Source organism: Leucoraja erinacea, chromosome 28 (genome assembly GCF_028641065.1).
Source record: "Leucoraja erinacea ecotype New England chromosome 28, Leri_hhj_1, whole genome shotgun sequence".
Classification (NCBI taxonomy): Eukaryota; Metazoa; Chordata; class Chondrichthyes; order Rajiformes; family Rajidae; genus Leucoraja; species Leucoraja erinaceus.
In genome coordinates, this window is record NC_073404.1 from 12,825,268 (window position 1) to 12,841,798 (window position 16,531).

General features: G+C 49.4%; 1 protein-coding gene across 1 annotated transcript; it reads right to left on the minus strand.

Annotated features, from left to right (window-relative positions):
* Positions 1-2,122: 2,122 nt before the first annotated feature.
* On the minus strand, positions 2,123-15,999 carry tekt1 (tektin 1). The gene is made up of 8 exons (XM_055657758.1): positions 15,867-15,999; positions 14,880-15,084; positions 12,873-13,038; positions 10,176-10,304; positions 9,215-9,358; positions 6,303-6,525; positions 4,244-4,440; positions 2,123-2,448 (listed from the first exon to the last, which is right to left on the minus strand). Exons 2-8 carry the CDS (start codon positions 15,067-15,069, stop codon positions 2,289-2,291), a joined length of 1,209 nt encoding a protein of 402 aa, XP_055513733.1. The 5' UTR covers positions 15,070-15,084; positions 15,867-15,999; the 3' UTR covers positions 2,123-2,288.
* Between the last annotated feature and the right edge of the window lie 532 nt (positions 16,000-16,531).

A 16,531-nucleotide genomic window follows, 5' to 3' on the forward strand; every position in this document is an offset into this window, starting at 1 on the left:
ATGCAACCAGTCGCTGCACTCTCCACGGTACACCTGCACAAGTTCAATAGCGTATTGGTTGAAATACCAAATCTCAGTTTACTACATTGATGGTTTTCTTCATGATTGCGTCATTGTGCTGGGCTCAGGATATGCCGGCCCAAGAACTTGAAGCTTTTGCCTCTCTGCACGTCGTCCCGTCGATGAAGACAGGTTTGTGGATCCTCAGCTTTCCCCTCCTTTTTATCTTTTTTGTTCCCTCCAAGGACATCAAGGACATCCTTGCAGCTGCGGCTCGCCTGCAGTCCATTTGTCTTTTCTGTTTTTTGTTTTCTTTTGTCCAGTTTATTTTGGTTTATTTAGTTGTGTATGTGTGGTGTGGGGTGGGTGGGGGTGGTATGTTTTTTGACTCTTCCTTCGGGGGGATGCGACCTTTCCTGCCGTATCCCCCGTCTCCGTGTCCGTCTGCGCTGAGGCCTATCGCGGAGCTGGCGGCCTCCAACTGCGACCGACCTCGAGGCTGCAGAGGATTTACCAACGCGAGGCTAGCCGACTTCGGGGCTGTGGTTGCGGTGCGACCCGACTTTGGAGGCTCACAGGTGGTGACCTGTTTTCCGGAGCTCCTGCAACTACAGCTGCGTCCGCTGGACTGGAGGGCGGCAGCTTCGACCACCCCGGGCCGCGGAGTTTGAACCGGCCCGTTTGCGGAGCACGGATTCAGCCGCGGGACTTACCATCACCCGGCAGGGTCACAACATCGGAGGCTTGGATTGCCTCAGCGCAGAGGGAGAGCAAGGAGGAAAGAGACAATGACTTTTTGTTGAGTGTTTGTTATTTATTCTATGTTATGATTGCAGGCAGAACCATTTTGTTGCACTGAAAAGTGCAATGATAATATATTGACTCCAATCCAATTTATTCAATAATTGCATATTAAAGTGTACCAGTAGTTGGGTCTGACAGATGGCCAGTCCCTGCTGACCGCTGACCCAAACTAGCCACGTGACAGAGCCGCAGTCAGCACGTGGGCTGCATCGCAGTGGCGCAGCTCCAGAGTCCCTCGATCGATCTTGACCTCCAGTGCTGTCTGCGTGGTGTTTGCACACTCTCCCTGTGGTAGGTCAATCGGCTGCTGTAAATTAACCCCGTGTGTAGGTCAAGGGTAGAATCTAGGGCCGTTGACAGGGTCGCGGGGAGAATAAAACGCGGGATTAATGAAGGATCAGTGTAAATATGTTGTTGGTATGGTCTCAGTCATTGGGCCTGTTTCTGTGCTGTATCTTTCTCAGCCTCTGAGAAACGCCAGGGGTAATAAACTGATTTGGGGATCAAACTCACCAGATGAACGCTGATCCTAAACTGTAATGTGGGGGGGGGGGGTTGATTGTCCCATTGCCTGTAAACTGATAATCCCACCATCACACGACCTCTAATGTGACTTTAAACAAGGGCCCCGAATATTAAACTCAACCTTCCCTGGATCAGGAGTCAACTGGAATTACCTTAACCAGGGAATACAACTAGGGGTAATCCTAAAATCTAATTAAGAAACTTCACAGGAAAATAAACAATGCTAATAATTTTGAGTCCTGCGCTAAACCAGAACAAATCCTGGTTAGGATGAAGGCTAAGGCGAGGATAAAACACGGCGCCAATAAAGGCAAGTGGGTTTGGAGTGTATTGATACTGTGGACCAGGTTAATGTGTTAGTGTTCAGTGAGATTGAATCTCCAGCAGTGAGTACAGGATGGATGAATATCCCACTGCCAGCAATTCCCACCACAACTAGTGAGAAGTCCTGAACTACTACCTACCTCATCGGGGACCCTCGGACTGTCTTTGATCGGACTTTACTGGCTTTACCTTGCACTAAATAATATTCCCTTAACAAGTATCTGTGCACTGTGGATGGATCGATTATAATCATGTGTTGTCTTTCCGCTGACTAGTTAGCACGCAACAAAAGCTTCACTGTACCTCGGTAAACGTGACAATAAACTAAACTGGACTGAACTGAACCCGGCCATCTCACCCCAGACTCTCCCACTCCCTCCATGTTGCAGTTTACAAAATGAAATCCCTCAACCCACTGGCTGCGCTAAAACCTCTGCCAGCGACACACAGAAAAGTCTTCAACTTGTAATGTGTTTCATTGGAAAAGAATTTACTGATAGCTGACAGCGAGGTATAGGTACATTAGGAAGGGTGTAAGAATCTGACATGGGGCAGGAGATATATCCGGCACTGCTGTAATAAAGTTCTGTTTGTACAAACACACAGTCTCTTCACTCTCAGAGCAGGAGCCTGGTCTAGAAGTGGTTGATGGAGATGGAATTCCTCAGGTTCATACACTGCACGTCATCGATGTAAAGCGAGTTGCTCTTGATCTCGATCTCCTCCTCCAGGGACAGCTGGTTGCGGCGAAGGCCCTTTAGCTCTGCCTCGGCCTGGGCCAGGGTGACACGCAGCCTGCACAACACAACACAACACAACACAGCATGGGTTCACTCCATCACACCATGGTCTGCTCACTCCATCACACCTCTCCTCTCCATCACACCATGGTCTGCTCACACTGCATCCCCCCGCGACCCCCCCCCCCTCCCCGTTCACCTCTCCATCACACCATGGTCAGCTCGCACTGCATCCCCCCACCGCCCCCCCCCTCCCCCCCCACCTCTCCATCACACCATGGTCAGCTCGCACTGCATCCCCCCTCTCACCTCTCAGCACATCACTCCCTCTGCACTGTCCCATCACACACTCACTCCCCAGGGTCAGACACTTAGCGAAGCTCCTTCTGGACCCAGGACATGGGTGAAACTCCCTCCACACCGGCCAACCACACACTCTCAGGGTGAAACATAGTGAACTTCCCTCTGCAGTACATAGTTATGGGGGTGGGGAGAGGTATATAGATAGTAGGAAACCCATCTCATAACAGAAGCATCGAAATCCAGAAGAGGTGGGTTTAGGGTGAAGATTCAGAGGTTTAGAGGGGATGTGAGAAAGATCTTTTTCCCCCAGCAGGTGGTTGGAATTTGCCCTGCCTGAGGGGGTGGTGGAGGCAGAGATTCTCACATCATTGAGGAATTATCTGGATGAGCACTTGCCAAAGCAGAGAGGGCCACAGACCATGGGCTGGTAACTGGGATGAGCATAAATGGATATTTACTAGCTGCTATAGAAGGTGGGCTCAAGGGCGACAGATGGCGTAATGGGCTAAGTGTTCGGCTGGCGACCGGAAGGTAACCGGTTCAAATCCCGCTTAGAGTGCATACTGTTGTTATGTCCTTGGGCAAGACACTTCACCCACCTTTGCCTGCGTGTGAATGTGTGTGAATGATTGGTGGTGGTCGGAGGGGCCGTACGCGCAGATTAGCAGCCACGCTTCCGTCAGTCTGCCCCAGGGCAGCTGTGGCTACAGAAGTAGCTCACCACCACCGAGTGTGACTGAGGAGTGAATGAATAATGCGATGTAAAGCGCCTTGAGTATCTAGAAAGTCGCTATATAAATCCCATCCATTATTATTATTATTATTAAGGTGGGCTGCACCGTACAGCTCCCTCTGCACCATCCCAATCCACATTGGGGAAGTAGAGTTGAATTATTGGCTAACTCTTTTGAAGATTTGGTTGGTGACTGCCCATCTCCCGGGGATAATGGGTCTCTTTCAAGCAGATATAAAGTGTCTCTATAGAGATAAACTCTCTATAAACTTAATTCAAGCCGTATCCTGGTGAACCACATGCACCTTCTCCAAAGCCTCCTGTAATGGAGATTCTGGAACTGTGTGCAATACTCCAAATGCGACCTGACCAAAATCCTATAAAACTGCATCATGACTTCCTGACTCTTATATTCAGTGCCCCGACCAATGAAGGCAAGATACCATATGCCCTCTTCACCACTATCTACTTGTGTTGCCACTTCCAGAGTACTATAGATTGGGCCCTGAGATCCCTCTGTACATTAATGCTAATCGGTGTTTTACCATTAACTGTAGACTTTCCCCTTACATTCAATCTCCCAAAGTGCAACACCTCACACTTGCTTGCATTAAACTCCATCTGCCATTTCTCTGCCCACTAGTGTTACCCCCCACCTCGCTCTCTGTACCTGATTCCTCTCCCTATCTCTATATGTTCCTTATATCTACCTCTGTGCCTGATCCCTATCCCGATCCCTACCTCTCTACCTGATCCCTATCCTTGTCTAGCTCTGTGTTCCCCCCCGTCTCTGTACCTGGTCCCGGTAGCTCACCTGTCAACGTTGTCGGTGATCTCCTGCACCTCGGTGACCAGCCGGTACTGAGCCGGGTCCCGCACCAGCTCCACGTTTGGCCGCTTGGTCCTGGTTTCCAGGCGTGTCTGAGCCACCTTCATGGGCCCCTCTTTATCCATGATGGTCTTCTTCAGCAGCTCAATGTTCTTCTCCTGAGATGAGATCTCGTCCATCACCTGAGGAAGGAAGGAGTCTCTGTAAGCGCAGCCAGGGTATATGGAAACACAGAGCTGACTGATAGAGGCGTGTGTCCACCCGCTCACCAATGAGGTGTGGACAGTGGGGTCAATGTTCACTCCCCATCCTGGAGCGCCCTTCACTGGCTGGGGCACTTGTCCCATGTCCAGTATTGTTGGGTCTAGAGCCACACACAGGCCAGCCAGGTTAGCCACAGTGGATTCCCTTCCCTGAGGGATGTTAGTGCCCCCACTGGATTTATCCCACAGTCCAGTTGTGCTGTCACCAACACTGAGACCAGTTTAATTTGGAGTTATCCACAAACTTCAAAAGTCAAACTGTCTTGGATTTAAACAGTGCAAGGGGGCAAAACGTTTCCTTGCGGTGTGAGGTTACGTGGAAACAGATGCTGGGAAACTCTGGATCTCCCCCCCCCATCACCCCTCCTGCCCGCTGCTCACACGGCAGAATCAGCAGTGAAGGGCCACCACCTCGTGTTACGTAACTGGAGAACTCTCACCCAACCCAACCCCACGTTGAACGCCAAAAACGTGGATTCAGCAAAGCAAAACCAGGCTGTGGGAGCCAGTGAGATAGAAAGCAAGGTGCTGGGGGAACCCGGCAGGTTAGGCAGCATCTGTGGAGAGAATGGACAGATGATATTCCGAAACAGGACCCTTGGAGGAGGCGGGACAGAGCCGGCCAAGTGGATCCAGGTGAGAGGGGTTCAGGTTGGCCAATGGGTGGAATAAGTGATAAAGGCTGGAGGTGAAAAGGAGACATTAGCTGTCAGATAAGACAGGAAGAGGAATGAAATGTAATGCCAGAGGGAGGGTTGTGGGTGGAAAGGAACGGAGGGGATAATTGGGAAATGTGGGACTTTGGGTTGGAAGATAAGCTTACGGAAGAGGGGAAAGGAGTAGAGTGAGTGGGGAAAGAGAGGGGGGTTAAGGAGAATAGAGAATTGGAGAATTCAATGTTCATATTATTGGGTTGTAAGCTACCCTAGTGGAATATGAGGTGTTGTTCTTCCAGTTTGCTTGTGGCCTCACCCTGACAATGGAGGAGGCCCAGGTCAGAAAGGGAGGGGAGTTAAAATCGTTGGCATCCAGGAGCTACAGCTAGCCTTGGTGGACATAATGCAAGTGTTCAGCGAAACGATCGCCTAGTCTGTGCTTGGTCCCGTCGATGTACATTCACCTGATAGAAGTCTGTACAATTATGAGAGGCTCAGACAGGGTAGACAGACAGAACCTTTACCCTGAGGTTGAAATGTCAAATTCTAGAGGGCACAGCTTTAAGGTGAGAGGAGGACAGTTGAAAGGAGATGTAAGAGGCAAGTTTTTACAGAGTGGCGGGTGCCTGGAACATGCTGCCGGGGGGGTGGAGGAGGCAGATTTGATTGGGAAATTTTAGATAAGCACATCACGGATATGCAGGTAATGGAGTGATGTAGATCACGAGCAGGCAGAGGAGATTAGTGTAACTTGGCATCGTGTGTAGCACGGACATTGTGGGCTGAAGGGCCTGTTCCTGTGCTCTATGTTCTATGAGGTAAAGGAGGCCACATTGGGAACAAAGGAGTCAGCGGGGGGGCGAAATGTCAGGTCAGGGTGGGGGGAAGAGAGGAGAATGGTGTCAGGTGTAAAGGGGCAGTGGGTGGTGGGATCAGGACAGCAATGGGCAGTCAGGATGAGGGGCAGTGTGAATCAGTAGGGGAAGGTGAGGGAGGGCGTGTAGGGGCGAATGCTGTCGGGTCTAAAGGTGCAGGGGGGTGGTAGTCAGGGTGAGGGGCAGTATGATGCAGTAGGCAGTGCAAGGGGAGACAGCTATTGCCAGCTGTACAGCAGGGGTGGCTGACCTTATTGAGGTGCTTCTCCAGTTTGCACTTTGCATCCTTGGTGTCCTGGATGCGGAAGTGGAAGGCTCTGTTCACACTCTCCACTTGTTTCAGCATGTCGTCCGTGGTTTCCGATAGGATGCTGTCGATCAGGGAGCGTAAGGCGGTGGAGTTATTTTTCTGCTTGTCTGCGTTCACAATGTTGGTGTTGGTAAAATCCTGCCACTCCTCCGGGGTGACGGAGCTGAAAGAAACACACAGGTCGGCACAAGGAACCGCAGATGCTGGCTTACAAAAAAAAGGCACAAAGTGCTGGAGTAACTCAGTGAGTCAGGCAGCATCTCTGGAGAACATGGATAGGTGACAACAAAAGTTGTGTGCCAAAGAAACCACATGTAGAAAATCATATTCCAGGGACAATATAAAACAGATACGATAGTGGTGTTTAAGAGGCTTTTAGATAGGCACATGGTTATTAAGGGATTGGAGGGATATGGATAATGTGCAGGTAGTGAGATCAGTTTAACTTGGCATCATGTTCGGCACAAACATTGTGGGCCGAATGGCCTGTCCCTATGCTGCAGTGTTCTATGTTCACATTTTCTCAATAGGGAAAGGGGTTTAGGATTGAGGGAGTTTCACACTGGCAATAACAGTCATGTGTTTTGCAGGATTTGCAAAAGCAAAGGTCTTCAATAGCAATAGGTTTAGTTTTGTTCCTGCAAGTTAAAAATACTAGAGTTGCTACGTTGTTCGGTAGAGTTTTGTTGCCCAAAGATCAATAGAAGTGATTGCTTGTCAATTTTAATGATCTCCAGCGGTGAAACTCACTTAACTTGTTCTAACGAGACAATGGTGTCTGGTTTACTGTTGGCAGGTTACATGGAAACAGTTTTCCCCCCATACAATTGAAAATCAAAACAGTTCTTTTTCTGCTTGTCAATTACCAAATAGCTTTCAAGTGATTCTCTCGGACCCGATTGAAATTGTGCTATCACCAAGTTGGCCTGAATAATACAAACACTCTTCCTTTATTCATCAATCACATTATACCCATGTTGTGTTACGGAAACGCAAATTCTAGCCCAACCGCCTGCACACTGAGAGATGGAACAACACAAGGCTAGAAAGTGGCCATTCAGCCCATCACACTGTTACACAGGAATAGCATGTCGTAGAGTGATACAGTGGGGAAACGGACCTTGTGGCCACACAGGCCAACATGTACCAGCTACACTAGTCCCACGTGCCTGCGTTTGGTCCATATCCTCCTAACCTGTCGTATCCGTGTAGGTAGCCTTTCAGCAGCTGCAGAGTCGTTAATTGACATTGCTACGTCTGTGCCGGCTAACACATTTTGATTTCTACCTATTGAATCTCTGATTCACAAATTCTACGATCTGGAAACGACACTGAACCCCTGCATCGCAGCCTTTTGGGGACCAAGGTTCAAGATTCCCCGTCTCGTGTGAGCTTCCTCTCACCGCCATGCCTGTCCTGGCCTGGCCTGGTTCCAAGGCCCTGCCTCCTTTGTTCTTCCCTCACCCAAATCAGCTTCAGACTAGTCTGAGGAAGGGTCCTAACCATCTCCAACAAGACCATCTATCCACCGGCTCTTCACATGCAAATGCATTACCGTTGCTGTCCTAACTCTAGTAAAGTTGATGGAACTGGTGCGCTGCAATGCTGGGAACTTTATCACTAATCAGTATATTCCCTTTTGCTCTACCTATTGTCTGGGTTGGTTATATTTCTTTATAGTATTATCTGATCTATAGGGAAATGGAGTGCAGGGGAGAGACAAGAACTTTGCCTTCCATCACAGTGAGGAGGAGAGCCACTGTGATGGATGTTTATGTGAATAGTGTTGGTGTGTGTTTTGGTTCTTTTATTGTATTGTATGGCTGCAGAAACTACATTTCGTTTGAACCTCATGTGAGGTTCAAATGACAAATAAAGGTATTGTATCTGACTGGATAGCATACAGAAGAAAACGTTTCACTTTATCTCAGTACATCTTCTTCTTCTTTCGTGTGGCGTGCACAGCCTAAAGTTGTAGGACAACTTGTTCTATTTGATCTTCTGTTTGTGCACGTCGAGTTGATTGCATTAGTCGATATAGGGCGGCCCACGTGAATGTTGCAATCTTCCACCCCTCTCAGTACATGTAATAATATAAACCGAAACCTAAGTCATAGAACATTACAATACAGCTAACAGGCCACAAGGTCCACAATGTCTGTGCCGAACATTATGCCATGTTAACCTAATCTCTCCTTCCTTCACGTGATCTATATCTCCATTAGCTGCACATCCATGTGCCTATCTACAAGCCTCCTAAATGCCCCTATCGTATCTGCCTCCACCACTATCCCAGCACTGCTCTCTGAGTAAATAAAACTTGCCCTGCACATCTCCTTTCAACATCACATGTTAAAGCTACGCCCTCTCACCTTGGACATTTCCACCCTGGGAAAAAGGTTCTGACTGGCACTCTGCGTTCTCTTTGCCTCTCATAATTGTATGTATACTTCTATCGTGTCTCCCCAGGCTCAGCCACTGACAGTCCAGAGAAAGCAATCCAAGTCTCTGTTAATACCATCTAATTCAGGCAGCATCCTGGTAAAGAGTCACCCCTCACCTCAGCAGCTTTATAAGAACTACAGTTTCCACCCCAGTCCCTTCCCCTCCTTCCCTCCCTCCACTTCCCCATATACTTTGGGTGCTCCAGTTTCCTCCCACACTCCAAAAATGTACAGGGTTTTATACGTTAATTGGCTTTGTTAAAAGTTGTGAATTGTCCCTAGTGTGTAGGATGGTGCTAGTGTATAGGGTGATCGTTGGTCGGCGACGACTCGTCGGGCCGAAGGGCCTGTTTCCGCGCTGTATCTCTAAGGTCTAAAGTCGAAAGTAAAGTCTAAAGCTGAACTTACTTTCCCTCTATCCTGACAACATTGGCCCAGTAGTCAATGTTTGGGGAGTTGTTGGTGAGATTCGCCGTGAATTTGTCCACTTTCAGGGCAGTGGACTTGTCTTGCAAATCCTTCTCCAAATAAAACTTAGCGGTGCGGTTTAACCTGGGTGGAAGCAGACAAGAGATGAGTGTGATTGTTCGTTAGTTACAGCCTACGGTTAAAGACGCACATTTCACTGAACCTCCCTTAACTTCAGCACATCCTGGGGACCTCGCTGCCCATGAAACATTTGCAGGACTGCGGCTTGTGTTGTAAGGCAGTAAATACTGGAGACAATTTAAATCCAAAATGAATCCCACAAACACCAATGTTTGTTTTACCAGGTAAAAGCGAACGGCATGTTGAAACATATAACATTGTTAAGGGCTTGGACGCGCTAGATGCAGGAAACATGTTCCCGATGTTGGGGGAGTCCAGAACCAGGGGCCACAATTTAAGAATAAGGAGTAAGCCATTTAGAACGGAGACGAGGAAACATTTTTTCTCACAATGAATGGTGAGTGTGTGGAATTCTCTGCCTCAGAGGGTGGTGGAGGCCGGTTCTCTGGATGCTTTCAAGAGAGAGCTAGATAGGGCTCTTAAAAATAGCAGAGTCAGGTGATTATGGTGAGAAGGCAGGAACGGGGTACTGATTGAGGATGATCAGCCATGATCACATTGAATGGCAGTGCTGGCTCGAAGGGCCAAATGGACTACTCTTGCACCTATTGTCTGTTGTAATCAGTTTTTACTGATGTTAGTCAAAGGATAAATATTGATCCCAGTCTACAGCAGAGAACCCTCTAGCGCTGTTCACCAGATCTTTACTGTTCAGCAGAGGTCGTGCAGAGTATAACAGTCCCACCGCCCCTCCCACAGCGCGGCGCTCCCTCAACGCCCCTCCCACAGCGCGGCGCTCCCTCAACGCCCCTCCACCCACCTGATCTGCTCGTCGGTCTGCTCGATGGTGCGTGTCAGGAGGGCGATGACTCCCTGCAGCACCTCCACCTCCTTCAGCAGCTCCCTCTCCACCTCGTCATGGACCAAATCGATGCCGACCCGCTTCTCCCTGCAAAACCGCCGCAAAACACAGCTGACTGGAAAAGGACAATCTAATCCCACTCCTCGTCTCTGAACCAGGACTTCACGCAGCTCCTTCCCTGGGGCATCACTGCAGCCCACCACCACTAACCACACACTCCTGACCCCGGGACCCCCCCCCCCCCCCCCCCCCTGACACAGCACCCCACCCAGCCACCCCTTCCTGACATGGCACCCCATCCACTGCCCTGGGACCTCATCCCATCGCTGGGCTAGGACCCCACATACATCATCCCATTGCAACCCTGCACCCCACTCACTCCACCACTGAAAGGGGTCCAACTCCTGCTCACCATCAGCGCCCCTAGACCGAATGTGAGGTTATGGAATCTACAGTAGGCCATTCAGCCTCTCCAGATTGTACCACCAGACATTTATATTATCTCTGTGAATCAGTGCCTCCACAATCAGCCATCAGAGGGAAGTGTCTCACCCTGGAAACTACTCACAGATCATTGATTGCCCTATAACGTGCAGCATCCAATGGAATACACAGTGTTGCAGTATATAGCATCGGAGATTGCAGTTCCAGAGACCCAGGTTCGATCCTGAGCTCGGATGCTGCCTGTATGGAGTTTGCACATTCTCCCTGTGACCACGTGGGTTTCCCCTGGGTGCTCCGGCTTCCTCCCACATTCCACACGGACGTTGGAAGGTTAATTGGCTTCTGTAAAGTGCTTTGGTGTGGGTGGATGGCAGGAGGTCTGGCGGAGTTTGGGTGTGGGGGGTCAGGGGGGGGGGGGGGGGGGTACCTGACACAGATGTGAGAGATGGACACTTGATGGTCAGCATTACCTCAATGGGCCAAAGGGCCTGTTTCCATGCTGATTGATGTCTGTATACATAATACGGCATCTGTCATCTAGGAATCCCCACCCTCCAGGCAGTGCCCTCTTCTCACTGCCACCATCAGGCAGGAGGTACAGAAGCCTGAGGCCCCGCACCACCAGATTCAGGAACAGCTACTTCCCCACAACCTGCGAAATGCTAATCCCACGTCGGCAACAGAACACTACGAACTGCCTCTTGTACCAACATGAACGTGTTCTAACTATCTTTTTGCACTAATATCTTGTTTTCGAACACTCATTTTCTTTTCACTATCTTGTAAAATTTATGGGTAATTTATGAACAATTGACACTTTTTGTGTGTTTGAGTCTCTGCGGCTGTGATGCTGTTGCAGGATTGTCCACTGAATGGCTAAATGTTTCAGTGCACCTCGTACCCACCCTACGTGGACACAACAGGAAACGTTTAGTTTAGTTTATTGTCATGTGTACAGAGGTAGAGTGAAAAGCTTTGATAACTAAATTATTGTAGCCTGGCTATCCTTCTATTCTAATGTTTCCCTCTGTCACACCCCTCCTGGAGAGCAATGTCTTATGACATGTCCCACACCCATTTATAACCCAGCCCCCACGGAGAGAGTCAACATTCATTAGCCTTCTTGCCAATCCTGTCCATTAGTTTCTACTCATTTCTGTAGGTGAGTCTATTGATCACTGAGATAGTACTCCAGTCACCTTCTCAGCTCCCAGCTGGATGGAAGGGGTTGGTCACTGGTTGTAGTGGTCAGAGGTAGTAGACAAAAGTGCTGGAGAAACTTAGCGGGTGCAGCAGCATCTATGGAGCGAAGGAAATAGGCAACGTTTCGGGCCGAAATCGAAGGGTTTCGGCCCAAAACGTTGCCTATTTCCTTCGCTCCATAGATGCTGCTGCATCTGAAGGGTTTCGGCCCGAACCGTTGCTTATTTCCTTCGCTCCATAGATGCTGCTGCATCTGAAGTGTTTCGGCCCGAAACGTTGCCTATTTCCTTCGCTCCATAGATGCTGCTGCACCCACTGAGTTCCTCCAGCTCTTTTGTCTACCTTCGATTTTCCAGCATCTGCAGTTCCTTCTCAAACCACTTGTTATGATCAGAGACAGAATCAGCAAATGTTGGAAACACCCCACCTGCCGAATATCAAGAGCGTTTTACTTCCAGTTCATACAGGATTGTCCACTGAATGGCTAAATGTGGGCGTACGTATCAACAGAGTCTGGGTTATGAAATGGAAAGTAGCCAGAGGAGAGAGGTTACCATTTTGGGATTCTCATGTGAGTGTACCAAAGGGCACAGTGGCGCAGCTGGTGGAGCTGCTGTCTTATAGCACCTCGGGTTCACTCAGAGACACGGGTTCAATCCTGACCTTGTGTGCTGCCTATGGGGAGTTTGCACGTTCTCCCTATGATTGCATGGGATTTCTCCAAGGTGCTCCGGATTCCTCCCACATCCCAAAGACGTGCGGGTTTGTAGGTTATAACTGCATTTGTCAAGTTCCATTGTAAATTGCCCCTAGTATGTTGGAAGCGGCTAAGAAAATGGGATAGCATAGGTGATTGGTGGTCAGCGTGGAGTTGGTGGGCCGCAGGAGGCCTGTTTCCATGCTGTATCTCTAAATGCAGGAACCAGCCCACTCTCCAGCCCTTCACCCCTGCTACTTGCCACCAGAAACTCCCTGTGCATCTGCAGCTGGCTGCTGTCCAGTCCGTACCGATTCAGCAGGCACTGCTGAGCGATGCAGAGCGGGGCAAAGCAGCTGTCCAGAGCTTTCTCCAGCCGTGTCTTCTGGGCCAACAGCAGGTCCGTCTCGTTCGAGAGCTCTTCTAGCTTTGTGTCGAGCTCCTTCTCCCAGTAGGTGACCTCCTCGATCCTCTGGTCTAAACAACAACAACAACAACAACCTGCATTTGTAAAGTGCCTTCAACATCAAAGAAGGATCTAATGTTCGAGGTTGACATCGAGCCACATTGGTAAGTTGCAACAGGTGAAAGTGTCTTAAAAAATTGAAAGATTTAAGGAGGAAATTCAGAGCTTGAGTCGTTAGGAACTGGCCCAGTAGAAGTACAAAGTGAAGAAAACTGAACCCAAACGTGTGTGTTTGTAAATAAATCAGTACCTATAAATTGCCACTACTGCGTAGAGACATAGTCATACAGCGTGGAAACAGGCCTTTCGGCCCGACTTGCCCACGCTGACCAATATGCCCCATCTTTTTCACACAAAGAGTTGTGAGTCTGTGGAATTCTCTGCCTCGGTGGAGGCCAGTTCTCTGGATGCTTTCAAGAGAGAGTTAGATAGAGCTCTTAAAGATAGCTCTCAAGGGATATGGGGAGAAGGCAGGAACGGGGTACTAATTGTGGATGATCAGCCATGATCATATTGAATGGTGATGCTGGCTCGAAGGGCCGAATGGTCTACTCCTGCACCTATTGCTTATCCACACCAGTCCCTGTTTGCATGCTGTTTCTTTCAAACAACAATCGAGCTGCCAATGTGGAGAAAAAGGAACAGGGATAATGCCAAACACCAGAGTTGGAAAAGAACATTGACCTCAGAGGGTGTAGGACTGGAGGATAGAAAGGTAGGAAGGGGTGAGGGCAGGGAGAGATGCAAACTCTAAAGTAACACTTGGATTGAAAGCCAATTGTGAGTTTATGAATGATGGGTAAAGAGTGAGTCCTCATCTTTGGCAGAGGGTGATCTTTAGTTTAGTTTAGTTTAGTTTAGGGATACAGCACGGAAACAGGCCCTTTGGCCCACCGAATCCGCACCAACTAGCAATCCCCGCACATTAACTCTACCCTACACACATTAGGGACAAATTACATATACACCAAGCCAATTCACCTACACTTTCTTAGAGATACTTTAGTGTGAATGGGTGATCGATGGGTGCATTGTCTTAGAGTCATTCAGTGTGGAAACAGGCCATTCAGCCCAACTTGCACACACTGACCAGCATGTTCCATCTACACTAGTCACACCTACCTGCATTTGGCCCATATCCCTCCAAACCTGTCCTATCCATGTTCCTGCCTAATTGTTTCTTAAACGTTGCAATAGTCCCTGGCTCAACTACCTCCTCTGGCAGCTCGATCCAAACACCCACCAACCTTTGTGTGAAAAAGTTACCCCTCATATTCCTATTAAATCTTTCCCCTTCACCTTAATCCTATGTCCTCTGGTTCTTGATTCCCCTACTCTGGGCAAGTGACTCTGAGCATCCACCAGATCTATTCCCCTCATTATTTTATAAACTAAATATATGACTTGGTGGGCCAAAGGGCCTGTTACAATGTTGTAACTTTCAATCAAGATCCATGTGGTGGGATCTTGGAGTTCCCAATAGGCAATGTTACCGAACAATACAATTACAATGTTTAAAAGGCATTTTGACAGGTGTATGGATGGGGGGGGGGGGGGGGGGGGAGAGAAAAAGGCCTAAAATGGATAAATTGGATCAACCTAGATGGGCATCTTGTTCGACATCGATCAGGTGGAATGGCAGAGCCTGTTTCTATGCGGTATAGCCCTGTAATTGAGTGCCCTGCGAGTGTTTGTATCTAATACGACACAACAAAACATTATTCATCCCCGGAAGGAAATTGGTCTGCCAACAGTCACAACCCACAAGGTATACGAAAAAACTTGAAATTAATGGCCACTGATGAGCATGGTCTACACGGGGCCACTTTGAGAACGAGGGAGAGGACTTTACCGAGCTTCTTGTTGACATCTCGCTGTGACTTCCTTGTGGTGTTCTCGATCTCGTCCACCAACCTCTCGCTCTCCAAGACCAGGCGCTCTGACCGCGACCTCTGAACCTCCGCATTGTTGTAGCGGCTCTTGTTGGAGAAGCTCCATTCCTGAGGCAGGAACTTGGTCCGTTGCTGAACTAGTTTGGCCATGAAACCTATGGGGTGCTGGAGACAAGAGGTTCACTCCTAGTTATCAGCCAACCCCAATGGCCGTGACCACTCCTCCCACACCACCTTACATGGGCTGAGGGCAGAGACAGGGACCCATTAACAACAACTGACTGTCATCCCGACCTATATCACCCCAGGATCTGCACGGGGGCATTAACCAGAGAACAGCACCCAACATTCTGGGATCGACGATTTGTGCTTGTCTGCACAAATGGGTGACAGCGAGAACAGTCTTTGGGGTGGGATACTTCCAGGGAAGTGCGGGTGATTAGTACGGGTGTCAGGGGTCATGGGGAGAAGAAAGGAGAATGGGGTTAAGAGGGAAAGATAGATCAGCCATGATTGATAGGCCGAATGGCCTAATTCTGCTCCTTGAGTTTATGAAGTGGAGCAGTCCCCAGGGTAAAGTTGGGGTGAAGGTGGAGAATGTGAGTGGGACTGTCACCCCTGTGTGGGAGGGCCAGGGGGAATCTTTGGAGTGAGAGGTGCCCAGGGGAGCTGGGTAGGGTAAGGAATGAATGGGAAACGGTTGATCGGAGCCTAAATGGCAGCACAGACCAGATGGGCTGAATGGCCAGTGTATCCTATATAACTCTACAAGTCGTGGAGGGGGATGGGGTCCCAGTGGGTTGTGAGGGTGGGATGCAGTGGATGGGACCTTCCCCAGGGTAGGAACCCTGAGCTGGGCCGCGGGGGTGCGGGCTGCGCGTCATTGTCACCCTCGCCCCCGGGGATGGGGTGGGCTGAGCCTCGCCGCCGGCCTGCCGCACACTTACCTACGGCGGCCGCTGCCGTGCCGTGCCGTGCCAAACCTCCCTGTCTGTCTCCCGCTTCCCTCTCCTCTGCTTCCCGCCCACGCCGCCGCGTCAACAAACCCGTCGCCCAGCAACCGTCTCCAAGCCGGCGCCTTGGCAACCGGGTTCCGAGGCGGTGTAGCCTTTCAGCTAAAGAAACTATAGGAGCTCCTCTGGTATATTTGCTTTCAGCTGCAGTTGAACAGCATGGAGGCGGCGGGTTACTGTGCCCGAGTCTGCCTGCTTGCAGAAAATGGAGTGCATTGCATGGATCCCTTGCACCATCACCCCACGGTGCATTTGTTGCAGTGTGCATTGCGTGGTTTATTGCACCGCGCGGTGCAGTGTCGCTGCAGCATTCATTATGTTTGTTGCACAGTGTATTATATTTAGTTGTGTAGCAAGGCACTGCAGATGCTGTTTTACACATGGTAGACACAACACAACAAGTAGACACAAAACTCTGGGCGGGCCAGGCAGCAACTCTGAAGAAAAATAATAGGTTACTCCGGCATTTTGTGTCCACCTTCATTATATTTAGTTGTTGCATTGATTGTTCAAGGTCGTTGCATATGTTATCGTTGTATTGTGTACTGTTTATCATGCTTATTTTTGCACCTCACGGTTTATGGTGTTTTTACGTTAAA